This window comes from Zootermopsis nevadensis, unplaced genomic scaffold (genome assembly GCF_977971745.1).
Source record: "Zootermopsis nevadensis isolate Lab colony 2312 unplaced genomic scaffold, Znev_1.0 Znev_ptg000003l, whole genome shotgun sequence".
NCBI classification, from domain to species: Eukaryota; Metazoa; Arthropoda; class Insecta; order Blattodea; family Termopsidae; genus Zootermopsis; species Zootermopsis nevadensis.
Genome location: NW_028259135.1, coordinates 11,640,113 through 11,667,220, shown reverse-complemented (window position 1 = coordinate 11,667,220; position 27,108 = coordinate 11,640,113). Strand labels below are relative to the sequence as shown.

Genomic DNA, 27,108 nt, shown 5'->3' with positions numbered 1-27,108 from the left:
TGAGTCATTTCACCAAATTTCTAGCCTCACAACCCAACTCCCCCTGATCCAGCTTAACGTTATCCTTCCATCTCCTTCTCGGTCTTCTAATTGAATGTTTTCCAGAAAGTTTCCTTATAAAATTCCTGGTCTCCTCCACTCTAACCACAAGTTCACCTCAGGCTCCTTAACTTATCAGTCGCAACGCCAGGCGACTTGTAAAAAAAAGTAGAACACTCTGATGCGTAATATCCTAAATGGCTGACATGGCTACAGAACAATTATAAACTTAATTGGCACCATTACATAATCAGAAGACCAAGGATTTAACCCTCCGAAGCCGAAGCTCGCCTACATTATATATAAGAATTCAGTCCGTACCGCGAAGAAAACACAACTCTTCACCATTACAAAGATCAACTGGTTAACGCTGTTTAAGAAAATAATCGCTGTTTACAATGGCAATCATACGAAACACACAAAGACACTGTGTGAGAAAAATGCACAGAGTTGTTTAATGTTAAAGCAGGTGGTACATATAATTACCACTGCGTTTTAAATGGTTAGGCCAACTGACCTTTGCGTAAATGTGAGGATAATATGAAACTAGATCTTTGGGAAACAGAAGTTGAATTAGTGAATTAGCTCAGAACAGTTGCCAGTGACGAGCTTTTATGAAGACGGGGATGAGCCTTCGGGTTCCTTAAAAGAAGTGAATTTCCCGACCAGCTTAGTCACTAAGATTTTCTTATATTAGTCCGTATACCATTAACTGAGACAGTTGGTTAATAATCAGTTGATTTATTGGAAATGGTTACCAACTTCAATTTACGGCAGATGTGTGCCGATTTCTGGTGTTCACCATCACATCATTTCGTACAAATCTCGTTTCAATGCTATTATTCTTATGACATTCTTTAACGTTGCATTATTGAAATATATTCACAACATATTGGAAATGCCTTGGTCTATTTTGGTCTTTTAGGCCGGCATCCATCTACCAGTCCACACGACGTCACGACCCAGAACCAACATCAACATTTTCACCGCTGAGACAACTTCAAATCTCAGGTAGACAATTATTTTATTGAGCGTCCTAATTTTTATTTTCACGCTTATAAAAGATAAAAGCGTCCCGTTTCTCTGAAATACAAAACCTTGGAGAATCCATCCAACGAGAAAAAGAGTGGAAGATAAAAGGGACAAATAAGAATAGGCGGTTGAACCAGTGGTGTGGCAGGTTGCCGAGCCTAAAGGGGAGACCTGTGAAGCTCACAGCGAGGCCTGGTAATTGCATTTACTGCCGTAAAATTGTCTCTCCTTGCTACCCTTCTTCGACACAAAAGAAGTGAGATGACAAAATACGAAGAAATAAGAGGGTTGGAATGGATGTAGCAGAGGGTGACGAAGGGATGGGGTGGATAAAAAGGTGCTTCCCTTTTCGTGTCGGTCCAGCATCTTGTGTGGAATGGAAGACAAAAATACGGCAGAAAAAAGCAGAAGGGTTCATGAACCCATCCACGAAAAGACCTCGCCCTCTTTCATGTTCTTCGAACACTACGTATATTCATAAAGGCAAATAAAGATGGCTGATGCCGGAGAATGTCAGTCAGTACAGGTGTCTCATAAATACACGGCAACAAGATGCACGAAACTACGAGCAAGTTCAAAAGCGAAATACTGCGTTGGAATTCAGTTTCTCTGGTGTACTCCTACGTGGAATACTCATGTCTTCCGATTACATAAAGTTTTTTCATTCAACGTCGGCCTTCGCCTCCACGTCAGATGTTAACTCCACCTCTGTTACCACATTTACATTACAGTCACATAAATAAAGTGATAGGTATATTTCATGCTATGTAAGATGAGTTCTTTAGAAGAATAATTACGAATTTAGCCCGAAATCCAAAGCAAAATCCATCAAAAACCTTCGGATACTGACGCTCCATGAGCCGGGATAGCTCAGTCAGTATAGTGACTAGCTACGGGCTGGACGACCGGGGTTCGATACCCGATGGGGGCAGAGGATTTTTCCTCCAGCCTCTGCGTCCAGACCGGCTCTGGGGCCCACCCAGCCTCCTCTACAATGAGTACCGGGGTCCTTTCCCGGGGGTAAAGCCGGCCAGGGCGTGATGCTGACCACTCACCCCCATCTAGTGCCGAGGTCAAGGAAGAGAGGAGCTATACCTCCACTCACCCCAAACGCCTACATGGCGTATAGTGGGACAAACTTTACTTTTACTTTTACTGACGCTCCAACACCATTATGAAAATATTTCATCCACTATAATGTAGACAGCACGTAAAATATAACTTAAAATGCAATATAGTGGACGAATAGTGATTTGATTTAAATTTGTATCAAGATAATTTATGTTTGGAGCAGACGGCGCTCGATTAAGGAGACAAACTTACGCATCGCTTAAATTTATCAGGGAGCTTAACATTTCTACTTAGATATTTCTGTATATGAGGCTAATTATCTTATAACATTAAAAAATGGGCAAAGACTCTTCTACGGTTATCGTACCTACGAGAAATAAATAAATAAATAAATAACATATTTAACCTGAAAATTTTAACAACTGTTCGTAAAAATGAGTACAGTTAATATTATAATTCAATGAAATCAAACAGAGAAAATTTTAACTACGTAACAAACCAACTCCAAATAAAAGCATGTAGACAGAACCTTTCTGTAATCAGTATAATTGAATCCACATATATTACAGAAGCAGAAGGGATTCCTTTTCAAGATAAACAACAGAGTTTGTAGCGTGAAACTACGCTGTAGACTGAAATTTTGTTCTGATAAACACAGGATAGTTTATATTCCGTCATCTACAGACTTCAATAAACAGTCTAATGTCAATTAAATTTTAATTTTATCTCCACAGTTATCATCACATTATTTGTGTACTGAGACTATGACAAATCCTTTGTTATTCAGCACATATACAATCCACCACGCAACTATTTACTTCCAGTATATTTACAGATCAGTGGTAATTATGTATACCACATGATGTGGGTCAATACTCACCTGACCCACACCTATACGATGACAGTCGTACTTCTGGACATATCGGAACAATCACTCCTACATCTAGGACCGATATGTACATCTGATAAAATTTAAGAAAAGACAACACCTCGCCCAAAATTGAAAAACAAATGGCATGAAACATCACCAAATGGAATCATATTTGAGTTTTAAGTTCGTAAATCTTTTACACCTGATGATGGTTTTATAAAAACTGAAACATGTTGTGTAAAGGATGTTCCAAAATATAAATCGATCAATCGATATGGAACATCAATGATATTTTATTATCTTAATTATAAGAAATTTTAAATATTGTGATAAGACGGATTAAAATAAATAATTGTTACTTAAGTTACTTTCAATGAGGATCTTGAAATTTAAAACTCATTGCCCAATATATGTGCATATGCCTACATGGTACCGGAAGCGAACAGCCTAAAAACACGTGACAGTACACCGGCAGTTGCAGAGAGGATTGCCAGTTTACTAGTGGCTTTCTGAGACCGAAAGAGGGTGTATCTCTCCGGTAATTTTCACTCCTAGCTTGAAATCCCCCGTAGCTACTGTACGATGATGTTTTGCCGAGTAATTTTCAATTTACTAAACGTCCTGTTAACATGCTAATTCGAATTTGCCTGCAACGGAACTGCTAATTCCAGTGTGCAGACTCCAGAGACCTTAGGGTAAAAGTGACATAACATCTCTTCTTTTCTACGACAGGCATCAGACCTATTTCACTTTAAACTTCTCTCAGAATTAATTAATTAATTAATTATTACTTTGAATATATGTTCTTCAAGAATAAAGGCGAGCTTTTACTAATTTAATAATTACTAATCAGTTTCTCTGTGGCTAGACCGTAAAGTCGGCGGACATACTTTGAACAGTGAAAAGCACATTTCTGAGAAATCACTTCCTGCTATTTTCCTGAATATTGTATTTGCATTACTTTACATAACATCCTAGAAATGCCGACCTTCTGCTGTCGTACACGGAAGAGGCAGACATATGGCCGAGGAAAGCATGGGTTTACAAACCTACAGTATCAATACCAAGAAGAGGATGGAACGAGACAGTGAACAAGGTCCAGCCGTTAAGTCGAGCTATAAAAATGAAGATACAAGACACACACACGCAGCCTCTCAGATTCAGTCCATTTTTGGAAGATGACCAGAACACTACGTCAATATAAAATATACAGAGGCTAAGGCACCTACAAATTTTCTGTCATGAGTGTACCTGTAACGTGTGAACAGCCAAACAACCGTATAAACGCAATGCAAGGCGCAACCCTATGTGTGTGCATTATTAATAACATCCGTAACTAAATGCCTTGCAGTAGGCGTTACTCCCGTAAGCTGGTTCCTAACCCACTCACACACCAAATCAGACACGCCCCACGCGTGTCAGTAGGTCAACAGGACCGGCCACACCTTACAACAAAAGCGACGCACAACGATTTTAAAGCAAAATGGAGACGGAAAACTTTCTTCGCAATTTTAAAAGTATGAACATGTGCCAGTCCAGGTCTGTGGTTCAATTCCCGAACGGACTGAGCCTTGAGATGAAAGGTAAACCAGGCTTCGGCATGTTGATCTGGCTTATATGAAAAACGAAGAAGGTGTAATTACATGATTTCTGGAACGCCTTACTTCACCTAAATTAGACTGAATGCTTAATTTTGGCTTTGTGGAACACATTGAGTTGAAGGAATGTGGCCCAGATGGCCACTTGCGGGTCACCCTCCTCGGCCTTCCTTCTGTCCCAAGGGGAGCCTGAAGTAGAAACAAAAAATGGGCAAACCTAAACGAACAAAGGAAATACTTAAGCCACCCCACACATGGTGTGCATCCCTTCCAGATGCGGGGTGATGACTGCATTACGACCATCGCATCCTTGCGATGGACCAATTGACTTTGAGCTCAGCTTATAGGCGCGTTCCCGCCGTTGTGGAGGAACGAATCAGGTCGCAGCTTTTAAGCCAAATTCAATGACAAATTACGTAATGCAGGGGTATTTAAGCGCGATCGTGGTTGCGGGGCGCTCTCTAAAGTTTTGGTCCTTCGGTTGAGCGGGGGTGTTTTTCTTAACAAACGTACGAAAGAACAAAGGAACAGCCGAGCCATCCAGCTGCCTCCGTGAATAGTGCTTAGGATATATATTTTCCTGCGCGTATTAAGGAAAAATAAAGTGTCGTCGATCAGTGCAACACAGAAAGACTTTGTCGTCCATTTGTGCAGAAACCTTCTCCACCTTCTAATTCCCGTATATTCCCAGGGAGTCGGAAACTCGTGCTCACCGACAACCTCACACCATGATCAACAATCCCTTCCTGTATCTTTACACATCCCACGTCAAGAAGCTGTAACCATATGAGCAAACCAGGCTACGACTACGAGTATACTAAACAAGCAGTGTGACGTGTGGTGGAAGAAAGGGAACGGTTACAAACATCGTATTCAGCAATCATTGTACTAGAATTACAGATTTATTATTTTCTATTAAGTCTTTTTGATAGTACACAGCAGTGAAATAACACAGTTAAGTTGCTGTCCGCATAGTTCTTCTGGGTGGTGAAGCCTTGCAGACTTACAGGTAGACAATAAGCACCTCTGAAACGTCGGTAAACTTCTACCACACTACATGGTGTTCTGTCTCATTGTTCTGCTGTGTCTCATTGTTTTGTTGTGTCTTATTGTAGGACCACTGCCACCGGGTAAAAACCCATTTGCAGTCAAATAAATAATAATAATATTAAAAATAAAAAATCCAGAAGACAGTCACCTTCAACTTCTGCTGGAACGTTCTTAGCCCCGTAGTAGTGCGACAACTTCTCTAGCACACTCACCAGGCAGGCAGTCTAAGCGTTCAGTTACAGGCGTACTAAAGCACGTTGTTCCCAAAATCTTACAAAGATGAAGTAAATACTTGTAAATGCGTGGAATCGAGCAGATAACAGATGTCTAAACAGAGAGATGACGAATTTTAAACATTGTCGTCCAAGAAGAAACATCACAGTTAGTCGCCGGCTTCTTGCCGAGGTTCGAACTGGTGCTTCCACAATACAGAGTAACGATACTAACCACCGTATCGTAGTAATTCGTAATACTACATAAGTTTCTTCATTGAATCTACATTAAAATTCCTTTACTACCACATATTATGTCCAAAATGTATAATATTCATCGAGTAATTTGCCTTCTAAATTCGAAATAAAAACTTGATAGTCCTCGTTAAACGTGCTACAAATTTGTACAGATAATTTCAAAAAGTGAAATTAGCAGAAACTGCACATATGTAAATCGTAGTACTGTTACCTAACGCAAACTTCCTTATTTGGCCGAACACCTCCTTTGTTTAACGTACGCCGTAATTTATAAGGCAAGGAGCCACGTAGTTTAGAAAACGGAAAGTAGCGGGCGCAGAATTCACAGCTGGCTGCAAGATAAAGAGGGAACTATTTCAACGCCGTAAAGAAACCTTCCTTCATGGGTATTTTCTCTTACCCGGCTAACGGTAACAAGAATACGGGCGCTGTAAAGAACGTAAGGGGCTTTAGCAGGCCGTAAAATTCTACTGTGCGGGGGCCCTGGATAGAACAGAAGCCAGTGCTCAAGACGGTAGAGGGCGCAACTATCAGCGGCTTTATCGCTGCCGTCTTTTGTTCTCGTTTTATATCTCTCGTTATTCCATGGCAACGAATCTAATCTCTGCTAGACAATCAGACATTAGAAATGTGGAACACGAATGTGTACGTTTCCTAATGCTATCCACAAAAGGCAAACTTCAATTACACGCTGTTTTGTTCAAATAATTACAACTGACACTAACGAAAATCGATAAACTCAAGAAAGGGTAGAATCACGGAAATGTTTTTTTTAAATGACGACGTCCACAACAGACAACCCTGACAGCGAACCCAGATCTCCGATGTGAGAAGCAGGCGACTGACCAATACTCTGCTTACATCAAATCATTTCAAATAACTTCCTCGTTAAACATCGTAAATCAACGTAGAAGACCCTGAACTCTTAAAACAACAGTAAAATTATGTCATAATTTTGTCGGTGTGTGTGCTTTATGGGTAACTGAATTAAGGCTCACGTGCTATTTCAACTAGGATCGACATCACGGCCTTCAGCAACGAACCGCGCCCTGCCCTGCACACGGATTCTAACAAAACGCACAGAAGGTTAAAAGGTAAGGTCACAGTGCCTAAGCAACGACGAAATTAATATGAATGGAGGAGCGTCGATAAACAGCCACGCATTCTCAACTCGACGCCAAATGAAAGTGAGAGGTCAGCTTTGCGGTCTGTCCCGTTTAACCCTTGGGCAGAAAACCCCCTTTCCGATGTAGATAAAAGTCAAGTCACGGCGATTAATTAAATTGAGTCGATCACCCTAATAATGGCGGCATCAAGCACCTCCGAAACGTCGGTGAACTTCTTCCATAATACACGGTGCAACTAGGCCCAGTGACAGACCTTTGCGAACATTAATAAACATCGATGGAGTTTAATAACCAACTGGACTGCTATCAAGTTCTTAAGAACGATCCTTTCAGCGAACAAAGTGGCAGGGTTGTCTCCGTGTCCTGTTTTCCGCTGTCAATATCACTCATATGCATTCGCGTGATCATCTGGGGTAGACAAAGGCCCCGTCAGCTTCCTCATATCCACAGCGACATTATCTCACCCATCACATCAATATAAAGGGTCTATTTTATTACCAGTTATTATTAATTCTTGTATTATTTGTCTTCAACCTCCTTTCTGATGACGTTGGATTGCATGCGTGCAGAGAGACAGTCTGCATTTCCATTTGTTCCCCCCCACTACATCGAGAATGAAAGTAAATAGTGCGGACATGTGCACTCCCCACACGAGAGAACGTGTCGGGTAAATCATACGTTACGTTTTTCATAAAGAGTCAGGGGATACATTCTGGACCAGCCCGGAAGCAAGAGGCTCAGATCGGGTGCAGATAATCCAAACACGTGTTCACCCTACGTCAATAGTCACATGATATCCAAACAATTCAGTCTAGGGCAACACAGAGTAATTTCATCTCAGTATTGTGACTGCATTCTGGTGTTTGTCTACTGTCAAGTAAGGGAATCATCCCAGCAGCATTGCGTTTCTAAAAACAACGTTCGGAAACTACTTATTTTTCCTTATCCGTCAATACGCATGTAACACGGGCCAAACTTTACGAAACGCACTAAATCCTTAAACATTATTTAAACGTTCTTCGGCGTCAGAGGTTTAAAAACGCAGTTCTGTAATCAATGACTACCACCACTACCTAGATTATTTCTCATTGAACTATAACTCAATCTTATGGCAATGTTGCACGAAGGATTGATTTATCATCATAACATAATCCATTCAGTGAGGCAGACGTACGGGGAATGAATTACTGCCCCTCTGGAGTAGCACGTGTTACAGTCATCCATTATAAGTAAAGCAACACCTCACCACCGAAATGTTAACGATTCGTTCCCCTTGGCCTTCATTTCTCTTATTTCTGAGACTCCCCCCATAGACGACATAATCGTGGAATGTCCCCAAAACACAGATACAAATAACCCCTGAACACACATACGGCCCATTAAATACTGGAACATAATCTAGCATTGCGTTCCGGTAATGTTAAATGTACGACAAACCGCCTGCCACTTATGGACGCATCACGTGGACAGATAGTTAATGAAGCATCTAAAAATGATATTATGTTCTAAACTTCCGCCGTATAAATTACCTTTGAATAGTAAAGCGATTAAATATATTTAGGCGTGAGTGAAAATCAGGAATCTAAATCTGATATTATGACAACGGAAATTAAAAAGTTTGACCTCAAAATCATACGCAAAGCGAACATTGCAAATTAAGGAGATATTAAATAATCGAAGAATTCTCCTTCAAATGGTATAAGTAACTCCCTGGTAGCAGAACCCGCAGATTCAACACCGACAACACCAAAACCCGCCACCGGCCACGATCCTGAGCCAACTCCATCCATTTGCCATCCTCACAGCCCAACTCCCTAAGATCCATCTTGATGAAAATTAATTAATTGCACAAACAAATGCAAAATGAATATTTTTTTTCAAAACAAGCGTTGCGAAAAAAAACATAAATCAGATTCTGACGGTGACAGCACTGGTAGCAAAAGAATTGACATTTCGCTATGGAGGAGCCTATGGTGGGGTACGGCGGAGTCTGCGTTTGGCGATAATCTTTGCACACCGTACACTGCCGACATCTGCTTGTCTCGCAAAGACATAAATGGGGTTGTAGCTTCAGATTACGTGTCACCATCCATGACTGTATATTTCAGTGGTCGTAACGAACCGGATGTATTGAGGTGAAAAGTTTCCTTCTGCTCAAACCACGAACCATTTGTATACTGCTCTTAGCTAGAAGCGTACGGACATTATAGAAAACGGCGCGTGAGTGAGTGAAGTTTCGCCACCGCCACTGGAAGCCACGACTAACTTTCAAGCCAGAAATCCATTTATCATAATGTCTCAACAGTTAACATGGCCTCCTATAAACACTCGCTCCGCCAAATCTAAGAGTCTGAAAACTTAACATCATCAAAACTAACATCCACGAAGAAACAGGTGTATAATGCTCTATATACGTTCATATAAAAATATAAAAATGTATGCGTTTTAGTACACATTATATAAAATACGTGGCCTAGCTACGTTACACGAAGCAACAGAAACCTAAACTTTTATAAGCGCCAATGTAATATGCAAATTACTGCTATAAGCTGTTTCCAAAGATTGCCTGCCTACACGCAAAATATAATACGATAATAAAATGTCTATCTCTTGAACGACAAGGAAACAGAACATTAAAACTAAAAAATTACAATATCCACAAAATTCACTATTAAAACTCATTTTGATTAATAGCCTACATAATGACACTTAAAGGATTTTCAATCATTGGTCATTTGCATATACGAGGTAACAATGTATTTCAGGATGACGTAAAGCCACGTGGAGCTTCAAAATTTGTAAATAATGAAGAAATCAAGGAATATGAGATGGGAAGATCATAACAAATTTTAGTCAGAAAAACAAAAGGAAAGTAGCCATATTGAGAACCTAGATAGAAGTATAATACTAAAAAAGATACAGATTTCCCGTACTTCTTAAAATATTATTAATAATGTGATTAAATTAATTACGACAAATTACAAATACACATAATTAATCTTAGAAAGATTTATGTTGGTGCTTGCAAGATAAAATTATTACGCCGGAATGATTCCCAATTTTATTATTTTCATAACAAGCCCAGTAACGAAGGCAGACGCAGATGCCACGAAACAGAAACATCATTTGAGTCCGCTGTACAACGTCAGTTCAAATGGCGCCCTTAACACGTGTGTGCATATAATTCCTGATGTTTGTATTCGAAGTTACACACGGTTTATAAAGGGTCCAAGAGATAAGGCATCGAGCGTTAGGGCGATGGTGTGGATGTGAAATGTATAAATTATTCCATCTGCTCCTGTTTCTCCAAGTCACGAATTCAATTACATAACTCAATAGCCGAAGGAATGTTCTAGCGGTTGGAATAAAAGAATAAAAACCAGAATTGTCTTTTGTGATACACGTTCACACGTACTTCAAATCCCTCATCAACCCTATAAAACCCACTTGCCTTAATAATCAGTAAATCTTAATTTCGTATGATTCTCGTTCTAAACGGAGATAATCTCTTTAAATAGAATCAGCAACTTGAAATGGTAAAAAGCGGTGTTTTCTTCGCGGTACGGACTAAATTCTTAAATATTACTTAGACGGGCTTCGGCTGCAAGAAAGTTAAACTACGCTACTTCGTTCACCATCCATCGGTGTTTTAAATCGGTAGTTTGTAACATCTAAAAGATATCAGAGTTCCTACATTTTCTTCAGTGACTCTTTACCTTGACGATTTTCAGAAAGTTTGTAACAAAAGCTAATTTATTACAATGCAACTATTTTGGACATTACGAGTAAAACCTACATATGATTTTCGGATCTCGGATTTAATCTCGTTTACAGATTTCTCACTGATGCTTTAAATACAAAAAAAAGGATCAATTTCAAGCAAGACATTAAAGAAAACTCTTAAATTATTGGTCAGCGAAAATGATCAAATTAATTATAAAAGAGTAAGCATGTAAATACACAACGAATTTTACTAATTACAAACTCTAATCCCGATTCCTTACTGCTCCACATCTCGTGTTTAAACACTGTAATTCTCATGTGTCATGAGTACGTGACCTGATACGAAGCGAGAGCTTTTTGATTCCAGGTACCACCACAGAGCTCTGTTCTATTAATCCCTCTCTCCCGTGGTGAGAATTGATTGAAGGCTGACGTTTTTATTCCCTATTGAAGACATGACCACTTTGTGGAGTCATTGAGGCACAGCGATTTGAATAGACCAGTCCAGTTTGACAGGATGGCTGATCTAACAATGGGCAATATTCATATACAGGCAAAAGAGGGGGGTATATACGCACATCACTGCAAAAACGGCATAAGGATTATAAATTCGAACAAGAAATAATGCTCATGATTTCGATTACAAGCTATTAACATTAAAAATTACTGCCAGTGAACATATCAATTCACATCAGTGTGTAAACGTATAATAATATAAAACTAAGTCTATGTTTACTCAGCTCTTAATAGCGCTATACGCCACGAGACTTTATCTATTATGTTAACTTAACACTCAGAAGAAGTCTCCCTCTCGAAAAGCTAACTGTCGCTCAGCTAGAAAGAAATACCTCGAAATTTAATTACGATCTCCACAAGAGTCCGTCAGCATATACTGTCTTGACCTTGACGAATTCCATAACCTCACTTCCTATTTGTTTAATCCATTTTGTTATTATTATATTATCTACGCCTAGGTTTCTTAAATGGCCGTAATTTTTCTGCAATGATCGTCTCTCTCCTTCTCAAATGTTCTACAAATCCAGCCCATCGCATCCTCCTTGATTTGACCACCATAAAAGTGCCCATTACAGCGGTTTCTTTGTCACTGACCTTATTTGCAGCTGCTGTCTGTCGTCCGATTATGTCTAGAGGGGGGTGAGTGGAATACTGCATAGTTCACAGAAACAGCTTCAAATTTCAAATTAAGTTTTCAGTTCGTCTTATAATGTTTCCTGCACCAAACGATTATCACACACTTTAGATAATGTTAATACCACACTTTATAATACAAACTTCGTACCATTTTCACCATTTAATATCATATTTTCACGAATGTAAAACTTGATGTCAGTAAGACTGCACGAGCACTCAAAGCAACGTCATCAACCAACTCTTCAATCGTAAATATTCGGCCGATAACTTCGGAAATGTTCCCGAACCGAAGCGGATGGACATAAATATGCTTCTTACAGGGCCTACCGCAAGGAGTGCACTGTGGAACAGGACTGTCCAATTTTTGTATTTCCCGGGGCCGAGAATAATTTTCCCACTGGACTTTCCTGCAGGAAGAAAAAAAAATGACATTATTTTTAAAACGTAATATACAATTATCGTTATATTTAAAAATACTTTTTCAGAAATGGTTTAGTACCATAGTATTTTTTTTCAAATATGATATTGTAATGTGCAGAAATTACGATAAAGTTACGTATTATTTTAAATATTGTCCTGCAACAGCTTGTCTGACAGGATTTTAAAGTCAGTAATGTGTGATGAGGCACTTGTGTGTAGAGCAGAAGACGAGATGAGATCCACGATTTCTTTTTGAGATCATTCAAAGCAAATAAAATGAGTTGGCCCATATTTATTTATAGAGCGTGGTTTCTTTCAAATGTTTCGACCTGTAAACTGAGACTATCAAGAGCTTCTTATTAATAATTAGTTACACGCAATTTGGATATCCATTTCTGTATACACATTCCTCCAGTAAGTTGAACTGGGTTGAAATCAAGGACAAACCCTCAGAAAAAGAAAGTTGAATAATGTAAAACAAACTTGTTGACTGCAGCTGTTACAAACAGTATGGACATTCAGTCCAGCGGCACTGGACCTCATTGCGAACAATGAAGATTTACACACGCCGGTTTCAACCCCATTACAGCATCGTACAATATTCATGACCCATTAAATGGCCGCATCGTGCTGTGTTTAACACAGACCGCCATTATAGCATTTTTCTTCTGCACGCAACTGTCATTCTTAAGCCAAAACAGACACGATTTAACATACTCATTTTTAGCAACATAGTACATAATAATCGAATTTGTGTGTGTTTCAGGGGGGGGGGGAGTGAGTATATGTTACGTGCGTTCAAAATAATAAAACAACTTTAAACATTACTTTCCTCACGCGTGTTCATCAGTCAATAACAGAATGCTATGTGACCAATTCAACTAACGAAGTGTGACAGACCTACACTAAATTCGTTTTTATTTTTATTATTTAATACTCCCTTTAGTGAAGTACCTAAATTAAGTTTTTGCATACATGTTTCAGTCCTACTTCGATTGGATTAGACACAATAAATTCATACACAGATACAGACAGCTCAGTCAGTGCACTGATCAGGCTGCGAGTTGGACAAACCTGGTTTTGTTCCAGGCGGGGGGGATTAACCATTCTCTATATCTACAGTCCGCCGTTAGTCTGCTTGTCTTTACCCCAATTCATTTCTTGGCCATTTCCTTATGGTTTTCAGGGTGAGAGACCATTTTACACTCAAATAAAATACGTGAAATTATAGTCTACGAAGTTGGCTGTATCTTAAGCAAAGATATATTGTTTATAAAGCAAAATTATGTACAGCGTCTTAATGTTTATGCTTTCCACCCTTAAAAACAATAAGAACGTACACATTTCGAATCACACAAGAGACAAAACGTTCATAAAACATACGTCATTGCAACATTTGACAAGCAAGGTGTTTCGATTTCACAATATTAAGAGGTAAAGTCACTAACATGGTGTTAGAGTGTGTTGGTTGCCTACACTGCGGGCGGACAGTGCAAACACATTGATCAAACGCGAAATGTGCTACTAGTGAACCCGTGCAGAATCACGTACTTGCGTAACAGACAAACATACAGAATGAAGCGCATATATGGCCACGAAATCGGATAGTCTTATTTAAATGTTGCTCGAAATAATTTAAGTCTATACTCACACAATACTGAAGAAGGCAGATACCTGTTTTCTCGGAGTGGTCACAGGATGAAGAACGACAAATCACAAACACATATTAATACCCTGATAAAAAATATTATGCGAAAAGTATAGAACGAAGAAAGAATTCCTAAAAACCTACAGTGCCTAATCCAATTTTTCACTTCCGATGACATGGGCCTAATAGTATTTAACGATCATAGTTAACCCTTTAAAATCGAAGTTCAACTAAATAACATTTCAAAACTCAATCCGTGCCTCAAAGAAAACACAACATTTCTCCATTACAGAGTTAAAGGTTAACTATGTTTAACTAAATAACAGCTGTTTATACTGAAAATCTTACGAAATCCACAAAGACACTGTTGGCAAAAATACAGTTATTGATTGTTAAAGCGGACGGTATATATAGTTACCATTACGATTAATTTAAAGTGATAAATGAGCAAATTAAGTTATTAGTAACTGCCGTAATGAATATGACATTCATCCCCACCGTTCGACTATCAATTACGAAGTTAGTGGCTGGATATTGTGTTTACAAATTGCAAGCACCTGAGACCGGGTTACTAGAAGTTTACTGCAGTGTACTAACGACCAAGCTTCTATGTCGGACCCGTAATTTCAAAGTGATATTAGTATAATATAGACTTATACATTACCTTGAATGGCAGATAATTTTTAAAGCGGATCTTAAAGAAGTGCGATATAAGGGCGAAGACTAGAATAATATAACTCAGCGGTTTGCTTTACTTAGCAATCAGGCTGTAAAAAAAAAGGCGATTTATTGAGTAGCTATCGTCCTCTTAATAAACATTCAGCTTCATGTAATTGGTTAAGTTTACTTAATTACAGGAATATGTAAACTGGCCCGTATATGAACAAAAACCACGAAAATGCAATACCTTCAGGGTCAGAATGAGTAATCTAATTGGGCTAACTTCCTCTAGGCAACCAGGCCAGAAATTTTGATGCAAATACTAATTCGGTAAATGGAAGTAATTATTATTTGTGACCGTTGTTAAATAAACCACAAATAAATACATTTATCAAAATAGTACAGAAATTAACATTTCTGGTCTAGTTTCGAATAAGTTGAGTTCTGTCTCTGACCTAATATACCGATATCTTTTTTATCTTGCATTTGTGATTGGGCAGTGTGAGGGGATCTCCATTTCTCGTGATGTGACACAGTGTGTTCGCGTATGAAACACTGCAGTTACATCCATTTCTTTCCTGATGTACAGCGAAAAACCTTGTATTAACGAAAACCTCCCTGAACTTCAGATCTATTACGTACCATAACATGCAAGGATACACAGATATCTAAAACTCATAGGGTTTCAACGGCCATTAATATGCATAAGCAATTAAATAGCAAATTCAAGGGTTAGACAAATTAAATGAACCAAAGTCTATCTATAAGGAATTTCAATGACAAAATAATTATGTTCGTACAAACAATTTATTAAATATCTAGAAGGCTTGAGGTCCAGCAGCGTTCTCTTGACACAAAATATCCCCACATATACAACAAAATTGTCTTTTTATTCTAATACTATTATTTTCCACGGTGGTCTAGTGGTCAGAACACTAGCCTTGTAAGCCTGGGGTCCCTGGTTCAATTCCCGGTGGTGCTCAAATTTATAACTTGTGTTGGGCAAGGCCGTGGTCTAGGCATCATGGAGTTTTCCTCCGGGGGCTTCCCCGGTTTCTCCGTGGCATCCCATTCACACACAGAAGAAGGCAATGGCAAACCACTTCTGGATCATCTGCCAAGAACGTATATGAACAGGTCCCAGTCCGAGAAAAGGATGGAAGGATCCTGTTCATATGGACCTGTCGTCAGACAGAACACTACAAATAAAAAAACTATTATTTTATAATCAAAAATAGGCTTGTGTCATCATGTCTATGTGAATGTACAACAATGATAACTCTGAACCAAAAAACGGATTTTTATGACGTTTGGAACTTCCGAAAGGGGTGATGCGGGGATTTTGCATTAACATAAAATATGTGGGGGCGAAATATGGCGTATACGGAATTATTTCGGATGTCCAATGAAGTTTCACAGCAACAGGACTAAAAAGTAGTTTCCATAACAGCGTTAGCTGAATGGACGGCCACGCCTCAGTGGACAAAAGTAGGGCTAAGCCAATGGGTTACTTCCCATAGCTGAAGTTTTAAACTGATTCATACCAGAAGTCTGAAGTGATTAATTCTTGTGATTATGCATACCATAGGCGCACGACTATCCGCAGGGTGGGATATTAGACCTAACCAGCGATTGTGAGGATCAATACCAAAATCACAGGGCTTAAAAGACTATCCACCACGACAGATTTTAACACGATAATTTATTGACTACCTGAGCGACTACCAGCTTCTCAAGGATTCTGCTCCAAGGAGTTAGTACAACAATGCATGCTCCCATAAACGTTCAACAGCATCAGTCAGAAGGTTTGAACATAAACATTTGTCCACATCTGTGATCCAGTGTGAGATCGTTTTTGAGGTTATGCAAGCCGTGGACCTATGAAGTGGCGAAGTGTTTATGATTACTTTCACAGCCTGTTAGATATCAGTTCTACTTACACCACGCCATTAACGACTGTTAGTATCTATGAAAAAGTTTCGTGAAAAACAACTGATAATAAAGACGAGGATATAATAAAGTGAACAGCTTTGACACAGCTTATCCACCTAGAGAGTTTATTGCACAATATACTATTTCTCTTGGCATGAAATGTGAACACCAAAAAATAAAAGACGTACTGATATGTGATCTATAAGCCATTGACTCGAAAGGTCAGGTATTACGATTATAATGCCATCTGTTAATGAGAATTTAAAATAACAAATCTAAGTTACTTAAAGTGGTCACAAGTGTAAATGATGTTGCAATCTTGTCATGACCCAAATTGATTCTAATGCAAGAGGTTAATAAAATGATAAGATTATATATAATCAGAGCTCACAACTATAGTCACGTAGTTTACTGCATTTTATTTCAAAAATAAAACATTTCTAACTACCCACACCGATAAAACATGTATATTGCATTCATGTTTGTCATCCAAATTAAAATGAATGACAACATGATTAACATACTTTATATATAGTTTGTTCAAAGAGTTTTCAAAGAAAAGACATATCCTTGAAAGTTCATGCCTCCTCTTATTTAACAAAGCTCAATTTATTAACAACAAAAATATTGAATATAAAATGTATAATATTTGCTTAATGGAATGAAGAAAAATTCTCCTTTAACTTGTGTCTAAATAATTTTGAAGGCTAGAAAGTAGTGACTTAAATACACATTATAATTTGACAACAAAGTTACATACGCTGATGACCTTTTGTGTTCTGGTGGTGCGTGGACCGATCATAATCCACACGGTGCCAGAACTCTGGACATCGACACCGTCACCACTGTGAAAACCTCACATTTTACACAGCAACATTTCTTTCGATAGAGAAAGACTACTTTCATAAATTTGCTACCAACGAATATTTCATAATGGATACAGAATGCCATTTTACACAAAATAATACACAACAAAATTATCAACCACTACACATCACGATTAGAATATAAAAAAAATCACATTCTGAAATCCAAAATGCTAATAAAATTAACAAAACGAAACATGGAAGAATCAGTTTGGCTGAAACCTAAGATTTACGTCACATCGCACTCTACTTGCTTAGTAATGTTTGCGATGATCTGAAACACATGGTTACATCACTCTCGGTACAATTCCTTTTTCTTACTTACTACCAGTACATTTTGCAGCTGGAAATCTGAAGAGGATAAAACTTATCGAGCAAAGCTTACACGAGCCAGAGTGTCATAATATCATCACAAGAAAGACTGTCATTATTTGCCTTGTCCTTAACACTCACCTTATAAAAAGAGAGGATGTGACGTCTGACCAAATCCATTTACCACGAAAACAATATTAATGAATTACTTCAGAATATGCCAAAAGGAAGGTCCAAGAACACAAAAATGGACTGGAAATGAATTGGACATACAAACTTTTGGTCTACATTGATAAAATGAAACCTGGTCTCTCATGTAAAGGGAAAGAAGAGACTGAGGGTGTTTGAGAAGAGGATGAAGAGGAGAATATTTGGACCTAAGAGGGATTAATTACTAGGAGGCTCGAGAAAGCTGCATAATGAGGAGCTCCATAGCTTGTACACTTTACCAAATATTATTAGGGTTATAAAATCAAGAAGGATTACATTTGGGGAGATAAGAAATGTGTACAAAATTTTAGATGAAAAGCCTAAAGTAAAGACCCCACTTGTAAAATCTAAGTTCAGATGGGATGATAATACAGAAATGGGTCTAAAGGAAATAGTCTCGGAAGGCATTTGCTGGATTCATCTGGCTCAGAACAGGGACTGAAGGCATGCTATCGCGAAAATGATAACAAAAATTCAGGTTCCATAAGAGACAACTAATTTCATAGAGCATGCAAATTCAAATATCAACAATTTGATAAGAGAGGAAACATCACATATTTATCTGAGCAAATGCTAATAGATTCGTGGGCTGAACAATCAGCGCCACGATGACACAAGAACTTGTGTTTGTACTATGCTCATATGGCAGGGAGAAACATCATTATGGCACATGCCTTCAAAACACAGGACTGTACTTTGAACATAAAAACCTCAAGCTGCAAACTACAGAGTTTTAACTATATATCATATGTTACTATGACATGTAGACAGCAAGACTGTGCGTAATCTATCATGAAAACCAGGCCAGAATTTTGTACGTGAGACCTCTCGAATATAAAAACATTTAACGCCAATGTCCAGTCTTACTGTCCAAAGCCATATTGTATATTAAATTATATAAGTAAATACACTCACATGAATGATTCAGACATACATTTTACAACGTTAAGTAAGCACAGGAAACATCTCAAAACATAAAACTTGTTACAAAAATTAAAATGTCATATTGTTTTATATGTCAGTCTCAGTCATGATAAGTTATAAAAATGAGAGGACCAGACATATATTAACTTTATCATGGTTAATTATGGTGAGATGTTGACAAATGATGTCCTTTATATTAGTATTTAATTTTAGAATAATGTATGTATGAAAAATTCTCTTTAATACGTGCACAGTTCATTATGTTTTCTGACTAAAACATTACTTAAGTGACAGATGTTCAAAAATTTTAAAACTGGCAAAAACTTTGGTAAGACGAAGAAATTATTCTCTTTTCTATACAATTTGCAGTAACACTCAATGCTAATCATGCAGCAGTTACTGTAAATAAAAGTAGTCTGGTAAGCACATTCAAAAGAAATCAAATTATACACAGTTTACTTGAATCTACACACCAACTCTAAATAAAAGTTGGCAAGAACCTTTCATTATATTATTATTAATTCAGACTTATTTCATAATGTAGCAAATATTAATAATTACTTCAAGGTTTATGTAAACTATTGAACAAGAGTAAACATTAAATCCAAAGAATGGAAGGGATAGATGTTTACAACAGATAAGACTTAAATTTTTCTTAAAAGTTAACGAATAGAACACATTTATAAACACCTACAAAATACCATCCAAATACACAAATTTGTATCTCGTTTGGTTATTAATAAAATGTTAGACATAATACAGAGATATGAATCAATGATAAAAGGCAGTGCTTATGCTCGGAAATGTATTTACAGGACACAGCTGCTACGATTTCAGAATGCCCAAATTACATTTATGAGGTTAAAATAATATCCAAAAGTTCCTGAACGAATTGCAAAAATATCCTACTCAGAGTAGACGATCAAAAGCTTTAACCGGAGACTTCAGAACGATATGCACTTCTTACTTTATTCATTTACTTGTAATTTATTTAATGACGCTGTCAGTGACTCAGACTGTACAGTACTGAATAATATGATCAATGAATTAAAAATGACATGGAAGAAAGCAGGCATGGCCTAATTTAAAGTACTCTGGAATTTGTTGGGAAGGACTGAGAAAAACCATGAATAACCTCGGTCATGAAAGCCAGTGTCAAGGCTGAGATGTGAACGTGGCCATCCCTGAACAACAGACAGCAGCGCTAACCACTCAACTGTGATGTTCAGGTCTTACTCTATTCTGCGAAAGTTTCAACAATCGGATAGGTTATAGTGAGTTGGCAATAGGATGATTGTAAATAATGAAAGACATGGAAGGAAATGGTCATGGCTTATTTTAAGGTACAATCAGAGTATTTCCCTGGAAATATTCAGGAATATCCCTTAACACTTTTCATGATGGCTGTCCTTTGGTTTGTGTTATTTAATGATGTTGTCTTAGCTCATACTACATAGACGGCATCAAATGGAAAGATAACAAGTGCATAATGACGTGGAAAGGATGTGGAAGGATGCTGTCATGAACTAATTTGAGGCACTATTCTGGCATGTCTGGGGGGACTGAGGAAAACTACAAAAACCCCAGTCAGGATAGCTGGTCTCCAGGCTGAAATTTGAACCTGGGACATCCTTAATATGATAACAATTTATTGTCCACACAGTCAGCTAAGACGTTGTCGCGCCACGGATGAGCTTAACTACCATGACTGCAAGGTCAAGTTTATAACATAACCTCACATCTTTTGTAAACACGGCTGCAAAGTTTTCACTTTTGCAAGACATCAGGGTAGAAATCAGCTTTCAAATCAGTGCCCATACACTTGCAAAGGAACTTCCACTCTCTCACAATTGCAATCACCAAAAAATTCCTTCAGAATTCCACATACAGATATATCAAATTTCAGAATGCCATAATTTAGTGTGTTAAAAAAATGAAAGCACGTGTTATGAAATTAATATTTCCAACATCTCCGGGTTTACTGTTCATGCCAAAGAATCCTCTTATTCTAACTGAATACTCATATTGTCTGTTTTCAAAGTTTTTATAAAACTCCTGATTCATATGTAATAAGACTATAACGCAAGTAAAGCTGTCTCACTACATGCCATGTAGACACTTTGGGGAGAGGATGTACAGCTCCTACTCATTCTTAACCTCGGCACTAGAAAGGGGTGAGTGGTCAGAGCCATGCCCCAGCCACGCTCCCCCCCCCCCCCCCCCCCAGGAAAGGACCCAGGTACCCACTTTATACTAGGAATATAAAATGATAAAAAGGAAACACAAGTTTTATTTATGGAGACCTCAACACCAAACCAAAGGAATGTAGCAGGCGGACATCAACCAAACTTCACATGAATCCAAACTACTCACTTTTGGATACAGATCTGCTCTTCCTTCTGCGAAATTTAAGAATAAATTTACCAGAAACGAAGAGAATGATGGCGACTATGTGTCCTGCAAAGTAGACAGAGCTCCAGTACTTGAAGGTCAGCTCAATATGCAGCAGCAAAAAGACAATCGCCATATATGAGAACGCTTGCATTTTGAAGAACCACAGAAAAAAGTCCCAAAACTTTGCTTCCTGTAAAAGAACAAAAATTACAGAATACGTTCTTGCAAAATTGAAACGTTACGGCTGTATGGACCAATGCAAGATTTCAGCTCTTAATCATATAAGACAGCTATAGACAATGTTAATATTATCCAAGTTTTTGCTGCAAACTGTCATAAATCAAATTTTACCATTTAAGAACCTTGTCAAAATTAGCATTTATTCACAATCTATTCCATTCCCCATAAAAATATCTCAGCTACATTATCAAAGTTTAAACATTTTCTTTAATATGCACACTTCAAAACACGCCAGAGATTACACTCTACATAAAAATGAAATCCCACAATTCACTTCTGTCACACATACACACATATAAGCATGCGCACCCACAGGTAGACACCAATGTCCTGAAGAAACATACCGTCACCATCTTCAAGCCTGAAGAAGGAGTGTTGAAAGTGGATAGTTTATACAGTCATGAGAAAAGCTAGGCTAGAGCGAAACTGGCCAAAGTCCACACAGCATCAAAACCCAAACCATCGTCAACAACGTTTGCTGTTCTTTCTACAAAACTTCAGCACTTAAAAGAAAGTGGACACAATAAACTTTCTCAAAATTCCATTCTGATAGACTAATTTACTTGCGTGTACGAAAGAGTGATACATACCAAGCCAGTAGCATCTTTCCTGATTTTTATATACACGTCCTCCACAGGAAGATACATGGGAGCTGACATGAGGCACAGATAATATCCTATATAAACACCATGCCATATTGCTGATATGGTCATAGTGATCAGTGGTCTGTGAAACACAACGAACATACATCAATTCATCAAACTTAGTAGCAACGGCAGTTTTATAGTAAGGGAAGAATGCCCACTGTACGTATATAAGCGTGTGTGTATATATATAATAAAGTCACAAAAAAATTTAATTATGAACTTAACAGATTTTAACACATTCCTCGTGACGTGATGTACACCAAACATTTTCTCCGTGAAAATTTTAGTCCACAAACGATACTGGAAAGGTTACGTACGTTGATGATTACCTTAACATTCAAGATAAGAAATGTTACCCATAAACCCCTTAAGAGTCAGCAGATATACCTGAACTGATTCCGTGCAAGCCGTTTGTACACATTTACAGCCAGCCAGTACTGTATACACATATTCCAGCATTTCATGCCATTGCGAAATGTAGGTACAAACTCAGATCCGTACGGATCTACATTGTGGATTGTCTCAAAGTTGTATTTTTCTTCCTTGGCAAGCAGATTATTTGATGCTCTAAAAACAAAATGGAGCTTTAAAAACATAATCAATTATGAGGGTATTTCAAAAAGTACAGGACTACCAGCAAATGAATTCTGAACTTATACCAAGTGACTTCAATCTCTTTAAACCTCTAAACAAGTGCCTGGCTGGTACGCGATTTGCAACTTATGCCGATCTGCGTCACGCTCACATTTCCTGGCTAAAGACACTTGACACCAATTTCTTACATACCGGAATAGCCACTTGGCGTCAAAGTGCGACAACTGCTGCAACATTTGTGATGACCCCTCCGAAAAGCAACGTGTACCAAATTTTCTTGCGTTACAAATGCGTCTACGCAAGAATAAAGTCCGCCTTTAGGAACAGATGTTTTACGTCCTCTAAACCAATACCAGGCAGTAAAACTAAAAAAGGGCGATATTAATATCTGAATATTGACGCAGACTGAACCAAAGTTTGTATCGACTGCATCCGGCTACAGCCCGAGGAGGAATAAACCCACTTAACGAAACCTACTCTTGCATACTGTGAAATCTGAAATAACCAATAAAAACGTCAAGCACACATCTTTTAACATGATATGGTCCTTACAAATTAGCCTGTATGGGTACCCACATTTCTTTTAGCTTGCCGAACTCCTTCGTAGGACCATGTCCTGCACTAGGCGCTGTGAATTCTGGGTAAGCCCCCAGTCCTGCCATTGTGCAAACACACTCTGATAAAACCATTCCCGTGTATAAACGCATGCGGAAAATAAAGAAAGTCGGGTTGATATACCAGATCCTGTAGAAGACTGACCGCTCATTATAGAACTCTTCTGACTCAGCATACTGTAATATAAAAATTACAGCAAGTAAGTAACATAAATCAAACAAACATGTGGGGCATGAGACATTCTCCACAATGTAATAAAATTCCTATAAGTAATTCTTCACACTACACAGATTTTAAGTCACAGTAATTTTCAAAATTACATTTAAACTTAAACAAAGATATAAGAAATAATCGAATCATTAAACCTGAACAAAGGGGTTTATTCACTACTACATGCAGAAATAAATTTCCTTTGCGTGTACTTGCATACTTCTGTGCACAAGTGCTAATTCAATACCCATGTATAAATATGATCTGTTGGTACCCAGGGAGAAAATTTTTGCCCCAAAAATGAATAAGAAATTCAACAAATTAAAATGGGCGTACACTAAGAAATGAACTGAACAAAGACATCTATACTTGTGAACATAAATCATTTCATAAAAAAGCAAAAATAATTTTTTTTAAACAAACGGCAAATTATGTGCAGATTGCGGCAAATGGTTGTGTGATATAATATTTATCGGGTATACATTTTAAAAATAAGTTTCAGACAATGTGTAATGGATAAAACTGGTGGCCAGATCTGGTATATATATATATATAAAATATTACTTTAAGGATGTAGAAGTCTTGGGATTTTCTTCTGATCTAATACCGTAAATCGGAAAAACCTTTACATTGTGAATTACCTTAAGAGGAAATATAGTTGATGCAATAACAAATAAGACAGCATATAATGGCACATACTTCATCTTCTGAATAGTTGCATCTTTACATGGAGCACTCAACAAAAATGGATACTCTAACCAGTCACGGTATGTTCGGTACGTATAGTATGGACCTGAAAAACAAGGTTGAAAGCAAATCTATTATTAACATCCACAAATAATGTTTTCACTGTTCATCTATGTTAAAACTGGAACCCAACATATATGTACAATTATGTTGCAGATCTGGCATTAGGCTGACGGATATTACAGTGACCACTGCGCCATTATCGATTAGCGTGTGGATATTTTTTTTCTCTTGTTAACTGCTAAGATCATCACATTCTTGTAACTTGTTCATTATATTAATTTTTGCAACATTCATGTATCATTTTCCTAAATTTAGAAGTAGTCAAGTTACTGTAGACAGTCCCACATAACTTGGAACTCAACTACAGCAATGTTCCGCATTGTGGCTAACTTATTTCTCGGTAGTTCACTTGCTGCCATGGCAGCTTCCTCTTCTCATCTCAAACTAATTTGAAACACAACTGTCATAAACTATTTTTTTCTGGCAAACAAAAGTAATGCAACATACGAAATTTTTAGAGCAACAATAAAACCACGTAATCACCTGTCATAATTCCAATGTAGCAAAATGTGTAATGGAAAACATCCTGGAAGCTTGGGTGAACTTCTGCAGCTTCTAATTTTGCAAAAGCCGCACTATCATCATGTTCCTTTTCCTTTGCAGCTGCAGCAGTATTATGAACTTCAAATGCCAGGCCTGCCACCTAAAGAAAGAAAAATGTCTCATAAATTATTCACAACACTAAATAAGAAAACAAATACGATTAAGAGACAATACTTAAACATCAATGTGATAAAAAATCATATTATAGCCTATGGATTATTAAGAGGCAGAAATACAATTAATATAACAACTTGTAAAACTGCCTTACAATTACGAATATCAAATTCTGACACAACAGATTAATAAATGTCAAAATTCAATATATGGAGCCATATCATTCTCACACACACACCAATATAAAATATGCTCCATTCACACTCATTTTAAAAAATATATTCATGCAAAAATATGGAAGTATAAATAACATGGCTAAATTGGTACACTGTATGTATATAAAAAAAACAAAAAAAACTTGACAGCATCTTAAACACTGTTGCATCTGACATTCTTTGTATTATTCATAAACACTTCTAAATCACTGTCCTAATGCTTGCCATACATTCAAGAAGCTAAACAGTATCACCAAGGGCAAATATTAAAGCACAATCACCTTTAGTGTCACAATCATCTGTATCATATTTGTGTGCGCTGGAGGATAGGGTATTCCAAAGTACTGGGTTGTACGGAAGAAGAACAAGTAAGCAAATGTAAAGAAGAAGCTCACAATATGACATTTTCTGAAACAAACAAAAATTATAAGTATTTAAACACCACATGTTGACATAATATATGTCTGTGTACACAAATGTGCTGCAGAGTTCAAAGTCTGAGAATAACACAAACAGAAATTACATTTATAAACAAATTCAAAGCATATTAAATTTGAAGAATAGTTTCTGCCATTCAGTTCAGAAACTTTCATCTTCCTTTTCCTACCTACTAATGTGAAAATTAAAACATACAAAACTATAAAGTTTTTCCGTTGCAATTCAAGGGATGAAAAGAGTGCTGATAATATTTGAATATAAGAATGCATATTGAGCAGCTTGAGAAGACTACAAAATTAGGAATTTTATAATTTTTATTTTCATCAAATATTATCAGAGTAGTCAAATTAAGTCTCAGATGGATGGGGCATACACAATTTTAGTGATAAATTCTGAAGTAAACACTTGTGAAACCAAAGTGCTAAAAGGATGATGTTAAAATGATTCTTAAAGAAACAAGGTGTAAGAATGTGGCCTAAAGTCACCTGGCCCAGCACAAGGTCGAGCGGCAAGCTCCTGTCCTGTGGACATGGTGACAGGTTTCTGGTATTCCGTGCGAATGGCTGAGGCATGGTATCAAAGTAAACCTAACCTAAATTCGGTAAATTTGTGAAAGTTGTTCCTGAACTTTGGGTGTTCTTAAACGAGTTAGAAAACAAACTAGTTCCTTGACATCCCATTTTATCCTACAATCTCACCTTCTATCCGTTGCAAGAATGATAAATGCATTTATAGCAGTACAAATTATAGGATGCATAATATGTTTGCCTGATACAATGAGCACCAGAAGAAATCCTAAACCAGAACTTAACCATTTTCTAGTTTCTTTATCTTCTATTTGTCGAAAGACGTAACCAATTCCTATCGAAAATAAAAGCAATACTAAATATACAATATCATCCCACTCCATATTTGCTTTAACCATATGATAGGTTTGATGGTTAATAATTACTATCAAATCAGTTCCCCTACGTTTCCTCAGTACTGAAAAATATACGAAGTAGAAACCTCTAAAATTTATCCATATTTTTTAAACGTTGTTCCGCTAATAGGTATCCACTGTTTTAAATTCAAGGTGATTTTAATTCATCTTTTGAGTTTGACAACTTTGACCAATGCAAGGTAATGGTGGGCATGTATGACGTCATATTTGACGCCTCACTGCATGTAACCCGTATTATCA

General features: G+C 37.5%; 1 protein-coding gene across 1 annotated transcript; it reads right to left on the bottom strand.

Moving 5' to 3' along the window:
- Positions 1 to 17,192: 17,192 nt before the first annotated feature.
- Positions 17,193 to 26,879, bottom strand: frj (membrane bound O-acyltransferase domain containing farjavit). The gene is made up of 8 exons (XM_022081314.2): positions 26,624 to 26,879; positions 25,769 to 25,895; positions 25,099 to 25,258; positions 24,447 to 24,598; positions 23,557 to 23,771; positions 22,774 to 22,953; positions 22,330 to 22,465; positions 17,193 to 21,689 (listed from the first exon to the last, which is right to left on the bottom strand). Exons 1-8 carry the CDS (start codon positions 26,848 to 26,850, stop codon positions 21,471 to 21,473), a joined length of 1,416 nt encoding a protein of 471 aa, XP_021937006.2. The 5' UTR covers positions 26,851 to 26,879; the 3' UTR covers positions 17,193 to 21,470.
- Positions 26,880 to 27,108: the final 229 nt, after the last annotated feature.